Source organism: Bombus affinis, chromosome 11 (genome assembly GCF_024516045.1).
Source record: "Bombus affinis isolate iyBomAffi1 chromosome 11, iyBomAffi1.2, whole genome shotgun sequence".
In the NCBI taxonomy this organism is placed as follows: domain Eukaryota; kingdom Metazoa; phylum Arthropoda; class Insecta; order Hymenoptera; family Apidae; genus Bombus; species Bombus affinis.
The window spans coordinates 8,002,327-8,014,675 of record NC_066354.1 but is presented as its reverse complement, the minus strand read 5'-3'; the positions used below and the strand labels follow the sequence as shown (position 1 = coordinate 8,014,675).

General features: G+C 27.4%; 3 protein-coding genes across 6 annotated transcripts; 1 reads left to right on the top strand and 2 right to left on the bottom strand.

The window, feature by feature from the left end:
- Positions 1-20: 20 nt before the first annotated feature.
- On the bottom strand, positions 21-3,704 carry LOC126921898 (ubiquitin carboxyl-terminal hydrolase 5). The gene is made up of 13 exons (XM_050733915.1): positions 3,459-3,704; positions 3,253-3,378; positions 2,976-3,152; positions 2,796-2,902; positions 2,188-2,715; positions 1,925-1,996; positions 1,656-1,848; positions 1,404-1,556; positions 1,152-1,333; positions 706-1,091; positions 413-625; positions 227-336; positions 21-159 (listed from the first exon to the last, which is right to left on the bottom strand). The coding sequence occupies exons 1-13, from the start codon at positions 3,552-3,554 to the stop codon at positions 94-96; spliced, it is 2,409 nt and encodes an 802-aa protein (XP_050589872.1). The 5' UTR covers positions 3,555-3,704; the 3' UTR covers positions 21-93.
- Positions 3,705-3,859: 155 nt separating this feature from the next.
- Positions 3,860-8,508, top strand: LOC126921893 (protein FAN-like). 2 transcript variants are annotated; one of them, XM_050733897.1, is made up of 16 exons: positions 3,860-4,158; positions 4,346-4,553; positions 4,627-4,825; positions 4,904-5,089; positions 5,160-5,231; positions 5,307-5,515; positions 5,584-5,746; positions 5,815-5,969; positions 6,216-6,394; positions 6,461-6,592; positions 6,659-6,862; positions 6,956-7,235; positions 7,302-7,532; positions 7,612-7,700; positions 7,767-8,018; positions 8,136-8,508. In XM_050733897.1, the coding sequence occupies exons 2-16, from the start codon at positions 4,378-4,380 to the stop codon at positions 8,231-8,233; spliced, it is 2,625 nt and encodes an 874-aa protein (XP_050589854.1). In that variant the 5' UTR covers positions 3,860-4,158; positions 4,346-4,377; the 3' UTR covers positions 8,234-8,508. The 2 variants fall into 2 exon arrangements, with proteins under 2 accessions (XP_050589854.1, XP_050589853.1); XM_050733896.1 differs by having other exon boundaries at positions 4,320-4,553.
- On the bottom strand, positions 7,962-12,258 carry LOC126921925 (mitochondrial uncoupling protein Bmcp). Of its 3 annotated transcripts, none has more exons than XM_050733995.1 (8): positions 12,240-12,258; positions 11,489-11,573; positions 11,244-11,391; positions 10,853-11,132; positions 10,665-10,783; positions 9,501-9,561; positions 9,349-9,438; positions 7,962-9,272 (listed from the first exon to the last, which is right to left on the bottom strand). In XM_050733995.1, the coding sequence occupies exons 2-8, from the start codon at positions 11,559-11,561 to the stop codon at positions 9,108-9,110; spliced, it is 936 nt and encodes a 311-aa protein (XP_050589952.1). In that variant the 5' UTR covers positions 11,562-11,573; positions 12,240-12,258; the 3' UTR covers positions 7,962-9,107. The 3 variants fall into 3 exon arrangements, with proteins under 3 accessions (XP_050589952.1, XP_050589950.1, XP_050589951.1); XM_050733993.1 differs by lacking the exon at positions 12,240-12,258 and adding an exon at positions 11,717-11,898; XM_050733994.1 differs by lacking the exon at positions 12,240-12,258 and having other exon boundaries at positions 7,962-8,546; positions 9,075-9,272; positions 11,489-11,710.
- Positions 12,259-12,349: the final 91 nt, after the last annotated feature.

Below are 12,349 nucleotides of genomic sequence, written 5' to 3'. Positions count from 1 at the left end.
CATAAGTTAAAAGATACGAATTTTTTTATTTATTACATTTTTTATTGTTGAAGTGTAATAGAATACATTTTTTATACAAAATAATAATGTAATCTAGTCAATGCGTTGATATAGATATATATATCCTAACTCTTTTGGTGGATTTTCAGATAATGCAACCTGCAATAAACGATTTAAATGAGTGCATTTACTATATTACAATTTATTTTATACTTGCAACACATACTTTGTCATCATTGTATATTACCCATCGATTATCTTTCAGAAGATGACACACGTAATGTCCTACCATTGTCGATGTACCCATATGTGATATAAATCCTACTAATTTATATTCTAAAATATGAAAATATAATAATTATCTCGATATGAGTAATTCTTTGCATTATTAAATACTGAAAAGCGAACATACGGTCACTTCCGTCTTTAAATACTTCTTTGGAATGTGTTGGTTTGTCTTCAACTTCTAAAGCATCCAATTCATTTTGATGACTAAAAATCCAATCTGCTGCGCGTTCTAAATTGTTATCAGTCGCTTTAAGCGCTTTTGTTGCTTGTTCTCTTGTGAAACTCATTCCCATTAGCATAGCCACAGCATTTTCATTTGCCATAAATTTGTCTTTTTCTAAGATTGAATAAACAAAAATAAATATGAATGTTATTAAATTCATTTATAGGGAAATTTGAAAAAAAAGGATTAGTTACCTGGTTTAACATCAATTCCGGGTGGTACAAACGGATCCGCAAAATCCGAATCCGCGATATGTTCCATTAACCAGTTTGTGGCTGCTTCTAAACCACGATTCTCCGTAAAATAGAGAGCTCTTTCACAGGCTTCTGGTGGAAATCCCATATCTGTCAACTGATTCAATATCACGGAATCATAAACAAGTGGCGGAGGTTCGGTACCAACTGTTTCCGGTAATAATTCTTCTGTGGGTTGCAAACCAAAACCTCGAAGAGAACTTAAGTTTAGTATGTCTGGCATTTCCACTGCTACATCTAACTTCGCTGGTGTCCAATCTTCTTTCATCGTGAACTTTTTTAAATGAATTAATAGATAATCCGGGAAAGTAGAGAGTCTAGTCGTTCTATAAAAGAGTACGCTTATTAATTAAGTGCAGTAAAACACTATATACATCATAACTTACTTCTGCGCTGTTGTCTTTTCATTTAGAGCTGAACTATAAAATTGCTCCACTGTTTCTGACCGAATAAATGTTTGCAAACAAGATGATAGTTTTATACGTGGTCTGACAAGCGCATTTGCATCCAATTTTTGTCCTTTTGCTTCAGTTTCGCTCTTCAATGTTTCATAAGCTGCGACTTCATCCTATATGCAATATATGTTAAGTAAATGTATATTTTTTAATTGAGATATATAAGTTATATAAATCATTTACCTTATTTATGGCAGTTTCTACAGGTATTGGAAGTGGTAGTAAGTATTCAGTACGATAAGTGTACTTTACTTTGTTAGACCGACTGCACTGATACCTTTCTTCAACTTGGAATTTAAAACAATCAGTAGGATTCGTTTGATGACGACTGTGACGCTGTGCGATCAATTTCCTGATATTAGTATTGTAACTTCATATGAAAACTGAAGTAGATTATTTTTATATATCTATTAAAAATATAAAATGTGACATTACATCTATGATATTTATGATGTGAAGAAAGAATTCTTGCGCATCTTGCTGTCGATTTGAAGAAAATCCAGGATGTCCACGGCTGACTAAAGTTTTAAACATCCGTGGTGGAATACCTTGACGCGATTCGTGTTCACTGTTCGTATCTGGAGGAACTGAGTATTTACCAGAAAGTAAACCAATTCCAAGCTTAGTCCTATAATATTAATTTCTTGTATCTTAAAATTGGTAAGTAAATTTGTATTCCATACTTTCATTTTTTCTTAACTTACATTTGAACATTAAAATCATTTGCTGGATCAGTATAATTCTGCTGAAATATCTGTGGTGCACTATCTACAAATCTGAAATTCAAATTCCAATTATTAAACACTGATTCTATCATAAAGAAGGATCTAATGTTTCGTTAAAGCATTAAATAAATACATAAAAACATTAATTAAATGATTGTTATAGTACTGATTAAATTTTTCTCCTATACAACATAAAAAGTTTTACATAGTGCTATTTGTTTATTTAAAATCAAGTTGCAAACCTTTTGATAAAATCTGGAATCACGAATAACATCTGCATCACACTGTTTAAGTAACAAGAGTTTCCTAAGTTAGCAAGTCCAGTATACCCAGGTCCATACAAAGGCGTTAATTTACTTGCTGCTTCTTGAAGTGCAACCCATTCACCAAATCTTTGATTGAGATCTAATTCAAGCTCTATCATAGATTTATCAGTTTTTTCCATTTGAGCAATATTAATACCCCAATGAGCTAAATGTGCTACTAAATTTGGATCTTCTACCATATCATCTTCATCATATGAAAACACATCTGCTTTTCCTTCTTTGGTTATAGTTCCTAATTTCACTGCTAATGAGTAACCCGTTACTCTATAATGTTCTACTGCATGATCATTTCCTCCTGTTCCATCATAAAATTTACGTCCACAGAGAATACTACCATCAGTTAGATTAAGCCAGAGATTTTGAGTTAAATCACATTTTTCACACTTCCATCCACTAGGTGGTATCTTTTTTCCATTATCTAATTGTTTAAGATTTGCTGCATGTCTAAGAATTTGATAATTATTTAAAATAATGATAAAAAGAATATTTTTTAAATTAGTACATACTTGAACTTTTGTTCTTACTTTGAAACTGTCTTTATTTCTCCATCCCAAGTTCCAGCCAATGCCTCTACTTCTGCTATTTTTGTTGCGGATTCTGCTTCTAATATAGATTTAATTGCAACTTCTACCTATATACATCAAATTTTTCATGTAATTTTTTATTGTTCCTACTTTTTATTCTTTTTTTTATGTAAAACTTACTTCTTGTGGTAAATTGTCTGTTGGATATGGTACTGTAATAAAATTTGGTAGAATAACAATTTCATAAGATTCGTGGTACGTATATTTTTGTTGATCTGGTGTAAATCCATCTGTTGTTCCTATTGCTAATCTAGTAATTTTCTTTTCAGGGCCATCTCCTTGATGTTTAGAAGGAATCTATAAATATTAACACATATTTTGTGTTATATATAAGCAATTCGTATTTTGTACTAATATTTTTTAAGATTTTATTTTTTAGATATAGTAAAGTACTCACCTCTTTTCTTCTTCTTTTAATATGTAGAAATACAGGATTTTTTGTTAATTGATAATAATTTTGTACATAATCCGTACCTAATCCCAAGAACGTGGTAAGATTAACATACAAACCACTACAAGTATCCTTAAAAGAAAAAACAACGAAAATAATTATATTATCATTGTATTATTTTCTCTAATTATAAGATCGTCGTGACATCTTACTGGAGTATCAAAAGAATAAACACACTCATCCTTATATATTTTATCATTTTTCTGTGGTACTCTAATATTGGATAAATGTTTCATCAATTCCTCCATTACAAAGAAAATGTAATCACCATAAAAAAAAGAAAATGTTCGAACAAATTGAAAAATAACTGAGTTAAAGATCACCGGCTCGTCGTATTGATGATATGCGTGATTTGAGGAATGAGAAGAAGAAACCGGAATATATTCGACTCTTCTCGTTTCTCTTTAAAAACCAGTGGTGCTCAATGATAATCACACGATTTTCATATTTTAATTTAGTACAATATCTTTAAGTGACTCATACCACTTAAAAGAGCACCATGAAAAAAAAATATATTATTGTAGTTTATAGTTTTTGAATAAATAACTGAAACTATTTGTCTCTTCTAATTTTTAATTTTTATAGATTTAAGCTTATATTGCAAGAATGCATGAAACAGAACAAGCCTTGCTGTTTCGGTGAATAGTTGTTTGAGCAGACGGTACATAGATGTTATATATGTATGTGATGATTCATACTGTCATTAACCTAAAATAAAGTTCATATTTTATTTACTGGGAAATGATCACGTAAATTTTGTGCATAAAAAGTATTTAATCAAATTATGCGTATCATTTATTATATATCCTTATTATAATTTGCATTTACTTTTGCAACAATGGAAAAAGAAAGGTAATTTAATCTTTCTTTCTAATTGTCTGTGCTTATTTATGAAAATATTACTAATTTCTACGTTTATCAATTTAAAATTATACGCAATAGTGTAATTATTATTTAACAAATATCTTTTTAAGTTATTTAATAATGTTATGTACTGTAAATGAATCTATCAGGTTTACAATGCTCCTTTTGGATTCAGGAGAAATATTTTTTGAAGATTATAGTGTTCAAATGAAACTTGTTGATAATTCTACTTCAGAAGAACAAACATGGAGAGATGGAAGATTAAAGTTCTGTTCAAAATCCTTAGTATTTGTAAATAAAGATATTAATCAGCCTTTAATTAAAATTCAACTCAAAGAAACTATAGCTATTGATCAATGTCAATCCAACGGTGATCTAGCAAAGTTTGTATTTTTAACTTTTAATATACCACTATAATAGTTTACTTGCATTAACAATCTTTATTTTATTTACAAGATGTAGCAATATATTATTGGTTCAATGCAAACAGTATGTGAAAATGTTGGAGAAAAATATACTTGCACCATATAAATTCATACACCAAAATACTACCTTTCATTTTTACTTTAATTATGCAAAAATAGATGATTGTCTTCCACAAATCCTACAGTTATTTAGAGCAGCTACTTTGCCAACAGCTGAACAAAATGCAATGGTATATTTTAAAATCATTATGTATATTAGTATACTAAAATCTTTAAAATAATGTTACTAAATTATTATTCTTATGTAGATTATGGCAATTGTACACTCTCGACAATCTAGAGTATCATTTGATACATCATGGTTAGGAGACTTATATGAGCAGGTAGTGTTAGAAACTCAAGCAAATAAAGTATTGCCTCTTGTTATAAATCCAGGAAGAATACTTTTAACAACTTCAAGAATTTATTTTCAACCTTATAATAATTTAGACCAAGTATGTATTTTATAATGTCAATGATAAATAATTTAGGCAAGTAATTAAAAGAATAATTTTATGATTTTAGCATCCAGTTTTAAAAATACAACTGAATGATATTATTAATATTAATAAACGACGATTCCTTCTAAGCCAAATTGTAAGTATAGCTTTGTACATCAATGTCTAATCATTGTAGTTTGATATAAATATTTTAAAATTGTTTTAAACATAGGGGCTTGAAATAAAGTGGTTACGACAGCCTGAAAATAAAGTTGAACATCTATTTATATCATTAAAAACTCAAAATGAGAGGGATGAATTATACACAAATTTATTAAACCAACCTACAGTTTCTTTAGAAAGAGTACCTCAGGATCAAATGACTATGAGGTGGCAAAATGGTTCTTTGTCAAATTATGATTATCTCTTGTACATTAATAGGTAATTTTTATATTAATAAATAATTGAAATATTTAATTGTATAGTTTAAGTTAAATATTATTTTTCAGTTTGGCAGATAGAACTTTTCATGATTTAACTCAGTATCCAGTTATGCCTTGGGTATTACAAGATTACACATCTGCTACATTGGATTTAAATGATCCGAGTATTTATAGAGATCTTTCAAAGCCTATTGGAGCTCTTGAGCCAAATCGGTTAGAAAGATTAAAGGTGTATTTCTTGTTTGATATGCAAAATATATATGTCAGGAGTGAGATAATGACGTTATTATGTTTTAGGAACGATATTTGGAAATGTCAGAACCAAAATTTTTGTATGGTTCTCATTACAGTGCCCCGGGATTTGTATTATTTTATTTAGTACGAAAATATCCTCAGTACATGCTTTGTTTACAAAATGGAAGATTTGATCATCCAGATAGAATGTTCAATAGGTATGTGTTTTTTTTTTTAAATATATGTTGCTACGATTCTTTGAGAGTATTAACTTTATGAACGTTAAGGAAATATATATGTTGTTGACTCTAGTAGTGATAATAAATGTATGTGTATAAAATTTTTGGTTGCACAGACAAGGTAAATTTTATGGTAATTGCTTATTGTACTGTAAAAATAATTACTTTGTCGACTCTGCAGAATCGATTTTTTGTTTCACTCTTACCAACAAAAACACCTAACAGTGTAGCTGACGTTTGGAAAAATGTTTTGGTGAACATGTCTGACTTTAAAGAACTGATCCCAGAATTTTATGACACAAACAATGGTGGTGATTTTTTAATAAATAGTTACGGCATTGATTTTGGATATCGACATGATGGAACAAAAATAGGAGATGTACAGTTACCACCATGGGCAGATGGTATGTTTTTTAATTCATAAGAAATAATTATTTGTAATTTAATACAAATTAGTTATCAAATTCTAGGACCAGCTCATTTTGTACAAGTATTAAGAAGTGCGTTAGAGAGTGATTATGTTTCTCAAAATCTTCATCACTGGATTGATTTAATTTTTGGATATAAACAAAGAGGAATTGAAGCAGAGAAAGCTAATAATGGTAAACTATTTAATTATAAAAGTTGATGTACAAATAACATTTATTTTATAATATACTGCATTTCAGTATTTTTCTATTTATGCTATGAAGGAGCAGTTAACTTAGACACTATTAAAGATATTAATGATAGGCATGGTTTGGAGATACAAATTATGGAGTTTGGTCAAATACCAAAACAAATTTTTACTTTACCACACCCCAAACGTTCTATACTTACTCTGGATAAATTGCATATTAAAACTATTTCAGCATCAGTTGCAAGTGAAACAGGTATATGATATATAATCTCAATTTAAGTAAATTAAAAATTAATGAAATATAAATGTATTATAAATATGTGTAATAAAAAATAATTTCTTTCAGAAAATAAAGAAAATCCTATAGAAAAGACTTTTGAATTACATGAATTAATAATGTTTCAATCTCATAAAGAAAGTGTAAGTAGCATTATTATACAGAATAAGGAAGAAATTAATGAAGTAATATCAGTTGGACAAGATGGAATGCTTAAGTTATATAGTATAAAAAATAAAAAATTAACACGTAATGTACCTTTATCATCATTACCACTTTCCTCTTGTGTATCATATTATACATCTTCTCATCGCAATATATTAGTTGCCGGATCCTGGGACAATTCATTGTAAGCATGTTAAATAAATATTTCATATATGTATTTCATTCTTTTATTAATTAATTTTTTTTATAGGATATTTTACGATATTGAATTTGGTAGAATAATAGATATACTACAAGGACATGAAGATGCTGTTTCTTGTTTAGCATTAAGTGATAGTCGTAAGATTATTATCTCTGGTTCATGGGATTGTACAGCAAAAGTATGGAAAAGCTATTCTTCTGGGACAAAAATTAAACCAGCTGAGTGCCTTATTGCACAACTAGATCATGATTCTAAAGTAACTTGCATCAATATATCAGGGTAAAATTATGTTTCTTATGATTTGTAAGTAATATTAAATAGTATGTTTAAAAAATCTTGATTGGTGAAATATTTATAGAGATGAAACATTATTGGTATCTGGCACAGAAGATGGAGAAATTTTTTTGTGGAATATGGATACATATCATCTGCAATTTACTGCAAAAGGTACATTTCATGATAACTATCTTCTCGATTTTAAAAGGCATATTCATTTTATTTCCTTTTCTACAGCACATAATTGTAAAATAAATGCAATGGTGTTTGATCAAGAAGGAAAAAGCATAATTTCATGTGCAGAGGATAAAATACTAAATATAATTGATATTCATACAAGTACTCAGATTTATCGTACAACTATAGAATACGAACCTCTAACACTAACATGGTTCAAAAGTTTTTTATTAATAGGAGATAGTAATGGTAATATTAATGTTTGGAACCGCCAAGGAGCAGTTTTTATTACACAAATACATTGCCATAATGGTACAGTATTCTATATATTAATACATTAATTCCTTATATTTACATTGGAATATTCGATATTTGAAATTTAATTTACATATGATTTTACTGATAATTAAGAATTCAGTCATTTTTTAGGTCCAATTAATACATTATCAGTATCAACAGAAAATAATATAGTCTTAACTGGTGGAAAAGACAGAAAGATAATCGTATGGGATTGTAAAAATGTTTAATTCATATTGTAATATCTGCAATGTGACTGAAATATTCCTTAGTTATAAATTTCACTATCAGTTTATAGCAAAACTTCTCATCTTAGTAAATATAATATAGCAGAAAAGCTATATCTAATACATACATGTCGTATTCATTTGAAATTGTTGTAATATTCGTTGAAAGTCTAACATTTGTTACATATTATATTTTAGCATATTTTATGTCATACTGTTACACGTTCCTAACAGTTTATAAAAAGTCTCAAATACAAACGTTATACATACATTTAAAATACTGTTTCTTTAACATAATCTTTTTGTAAACTTGAGTCTACAACAAATTTTTATACATAAATTAATATATACTGATATGTAGTACATAGTTTTTATAAGTTCTTTGGATGTATTTCATAAATTTATTCCCTAACATTCAGTCTTATTTTTTTATGAAAACATAAATCTAAATACAAAGAACATAAAATTAATTAAATAATAAAAGTAATTTACAATTGTATTTATAAATCTAAAAAAAGTAAATAAAAAGTAAAAACTTGCAACTTAAACTACAAAATGTAACATAATGTGCGTTTTAAATTATATGTAAATTGAATGTTCAATATTCATGACTATATTCTTCATATAGCATATGATGTCATATTACTTTGAGTACTTTCTCTAATGATTGTAATTTCAATATTGCTAAAGAAAATAAATTCTATTTATTTTGGTATACTTTCTGTATAGTTCTTTCACATATGTTTAAATAAGCATTTCATAAAAATAAATTATGTAATACAAATGTTAATTGTGTAACCTATTATTACAACCACTAATTTTTCATATATTCATATACACATACTTGTTTGTTTTATTTATTTTCTTCTATTTACTATTATTTATTTGAGTGATCTAATTCATTATTTAATGATAAATTTGAATCATCCAATTGTTTCAACTGTTCATATGTTATAAAAAATATGATATTCCATGGTCCCATTCTAAACCAAGTAGGTACAAAACCCTTGTATAAGGCTAAAAATCCTTCATTTTTAAAAGTCTACAAAAAAAATAAAATCCGTATAATATTATTAAAAAGGACAAAACATATGTACGTAATATTTTAAACCATATACCTGTACAAAGCAATCTATGCTACCATTATAAATATGAGATGGTAATATGCCACTTGCGGTAGGTATCCTTCTTTGATTCATTAAACGTGTCTGTAACAATTTCATTTAAGTAAAAAAATACAGATGATAAAATATTTACTAACTATACTTACACGCACAACATCTATAGGAGTAGAAGCTATTGCACTTCCCATACTAGCTATAAAACTGGACCTAAAATATATAATTACATGTATATGTGAGTATACATATGTGTATATTCAATAGCAATTTTGAAGCCCCGTTTCATTCTACCAAATTAAAGCAACCCTTATCCAGGCTCTTGAAATTCAAATATACAATGTGGTATCTACAATATTATAACTTGTAAAAAAGATCTGTATGGTATATTTTAGAACTTACTATAAAATGTTCAATACATAGAAAGAATATACACAAAGAAATTAAAGAAAACAAAAGCAAACTATGTATTCAATCTTGTATATAATTCTGTAAATAAATTTGCATGAAATGGTAAGTGAAACGATTGATTATGCAATTCAAGATGATTAGACATCTGGATAACAGTTTTAACAATTTATATACAAACAAGAAATATTAAACATAACTTCCATTTTGATTCTCTGTGGTCATCTCAATGTCCACGTACTGAATGTGCCCATGTGCACCACAATGTGAAAGAACCTGGAAATAAAATTTTTCACTTTTAGAAAAATGTTACTTCCTTTTTAATTAAGTATAAAACCACTATATTATTAATATTGCTAAGTCAAAATTATTTGAACTATTTAATTCATTATCTGCTACTCCTAGAAAAATGTTTATACTGTACAACATAAACATGAATGTCAAAATTAAAATACAGAAAATTTTGTTTGTTAGTTATACATATTTATCATGTGTATATTACCAAAGTCATAGGATAGGAAAATTTAGGAGATATAATAAATAATACTAATATTAGAAATTATAAACATTATTAAAAAAATTGTGACATAAAATAAACAAGATATGTTTAGATATACTCACATGACATCACATACTGTAAAAGAGCACATGAAATATGTTTGCTTTAAAAACATTATTGAACATTTGTTAGTATGGTAATGATGTGATAAATATTTTTTGATAACCAGAAATAGCCCGGATAAGGGTTTATTTATTATTTACGTATTAATATTAAAAGAAAGACTAATACACAATTTATACTTGTTTTCAAATAAACTATTTTTAATACAATAATATACATCTATTCATACAATGATATCAAAGAACAATATAAAATTAAATAAAATATATAGATACAGTTTACTTACACAAAATGATTACTAATACTATCTCCCAATAGAACCATAAACTTTTTTTTACTGTAATCATATATAGGCAATTCTACAGCTGCAATAATTGCTGCTCTTTGAGCAGTAGGTCCTACACCCTGCATACAAATTTTTGTATATAAAATTATGTAAATATTGTTAAAATTTATATTTATTAATTTACGTACCCTCCATAAACCGCAAATACCTTCATGTTGATATAAATCTTGAAAACAACCAAATAATGTTAAATTTGAGTTAATTCCAGTTACTTGCATACGAACTTTAACTACATCAGTTGGATTAGCTATAGCACTTGAGATAGCACCAGCTAATGCAGCACATATAACATTTATAACAACTAAATCATCTGTTTTCCACTTATCCATAGCTGCCTTTTTTAAAGAATAATAGGTACCGAATTTTATAGTTCCATAAGTAGCTTGCCTTAAAATAGCTGAACTAATCCTATATAATAAAAAAATTAGTACTAATAAAATAATCCTATCTAGTAGTCAAATGGAATACTGAAATAATAATATATATATATATATGTATATAAATCAAATTTCTTTTTACCCAGAATATAGAGCTTTAAAACCTTCTTGTTGTGATATCTGAAATAAAGCATCTGTCATACCAGAATATTTTAGATGCGCATATTTTTTATCAAATTTTTGTCCTTGTATTTGAAGACGTGTTTTTGTTGTATCTAAAGGAAAAGTACCTAACCACAAATATATTTGTAAAAACGATGAGTAAATAAGTTATTCATAGATGATTAAACTTTTAGAATAAAATTATTGTAATATAACACCACATACCTAATTCTGCAACAATTGAAGCTAAACCCCCATAGATAAAAGGTTTCCAATCATTCCACTGACTCTCTCCCATTACAACGTTTAGCTTATGGTTAATAGATATAAATTACTTTTAACACAATAAATTTGATTTGTAAATTTTATAATATGATTTGAAATATTAATATTATATTTTATATAAATATTTATATTTTATATGAATATTAATATTAAAAATATTAACGATACCGTGTATAAAATGATTAAAAAGCTAATGAAATAACTACATTCCAATAAGATTAACTGACTTTAAAATTATTTCAAGCGACTTTTTGACACTGCATTTACAGAAATACGAATAAACAATACAAAAACATGCGTATATATATTTCTTTATGAAATTAATATAAGATTTTCTATTTAACATTAATCTTCTAAAAATGTCACTATTGTAATTACAAACAGTATAATCAGTAAGTATCTATATCATGAAGTTTACGTAAAAATAATAATCAATAATAACAATTAATTTGTTATATCAGTATTTTTATTTTAATTGGAAGTCTACTTAGCCGACAGATATATTGACTTGCACCATTTTTTAAAGGTGTTCAAAAAATCTGTAAATTAGAACTGAAAGCTACAACCAATCATTGTGAATGTAGTATATATAGTCTGTCCATTCGAGTGTCACTAGTCGGCAGCCAATAGTTACAGCCGACGATCGCATAAATAAGTTTCAATGCTCATATACAGAAACATAAGTACAAACCGTTCGAAAATTGAGTCGTGAAAAATCAACATGGAAGACAACACATTCTCATTCTTGCAAGCAGATAGAGACGAGTAGAATGCTTTGCTATGGTATCTATATATATATAC

Excerpts from the sequence above, each read along its gene's own strand:
- LOC126921898 (XM_050733915.1), bottom strand. The coding sequence starts at position 3,554 with ATGGAGGAATTGATGAAACATTTATCCAATATTAGAGTACCACAGAAA. Across the intron at positions 2,903-2,975 it reads CAGACAATTTACCACAAGAA|GTAGAAGTTGCAATTAAATC; the intron begins GTAAGTTTTACA and ends TGATGTATATAG. Across the intron at positions 1,334-1,403 it reads TAGAAACTGCCATAAATAAG|GATGAAGTCGCAGCTTATGA; the intron begins GTAAATGATTTA and ends TATTGCATATAG.
- LOC126921893 (XM_050733896.1), top strand. Across the intron at positions 4,826-4,903 it reads CAGCTGAACAAAATGCAATG|ATTATGGCAATTGTACACTC; the intron begins GTATATTTTAAA and ends ATTCTTATGTAG. Across the intron at positions 7,236-7,301 it reads GGATCCTGGGACAATTCATT|GATATTTTACGATATTGAAT; the intron begins GTAAGCATGTTA and ends TTTTTTTTATAG.
- LOC126921925 (XM_050733995.1), bottom strand. The coding sequence starts at position 11,561 with ATGGGAGAGAGTCAGTGGAATGATTGGAAACCTTTTATCTATGGGGGT. Across the intron at positions 10,784-10,852 it reads GTATTTGCGGTTTATGGAGG|GGTGTAGGACCTACTGCTCA; the intron begins GTACGTAAATTA and ends ATTTGTATGCAG. Across the intron at positions 9,273-9,348 it reads GCATAGATTGCTTTGTACAG|ACTTTTAAAAATGAAGGATT; the intron begins GTATATGGTTTA and ends TTTTTTTTGTAG.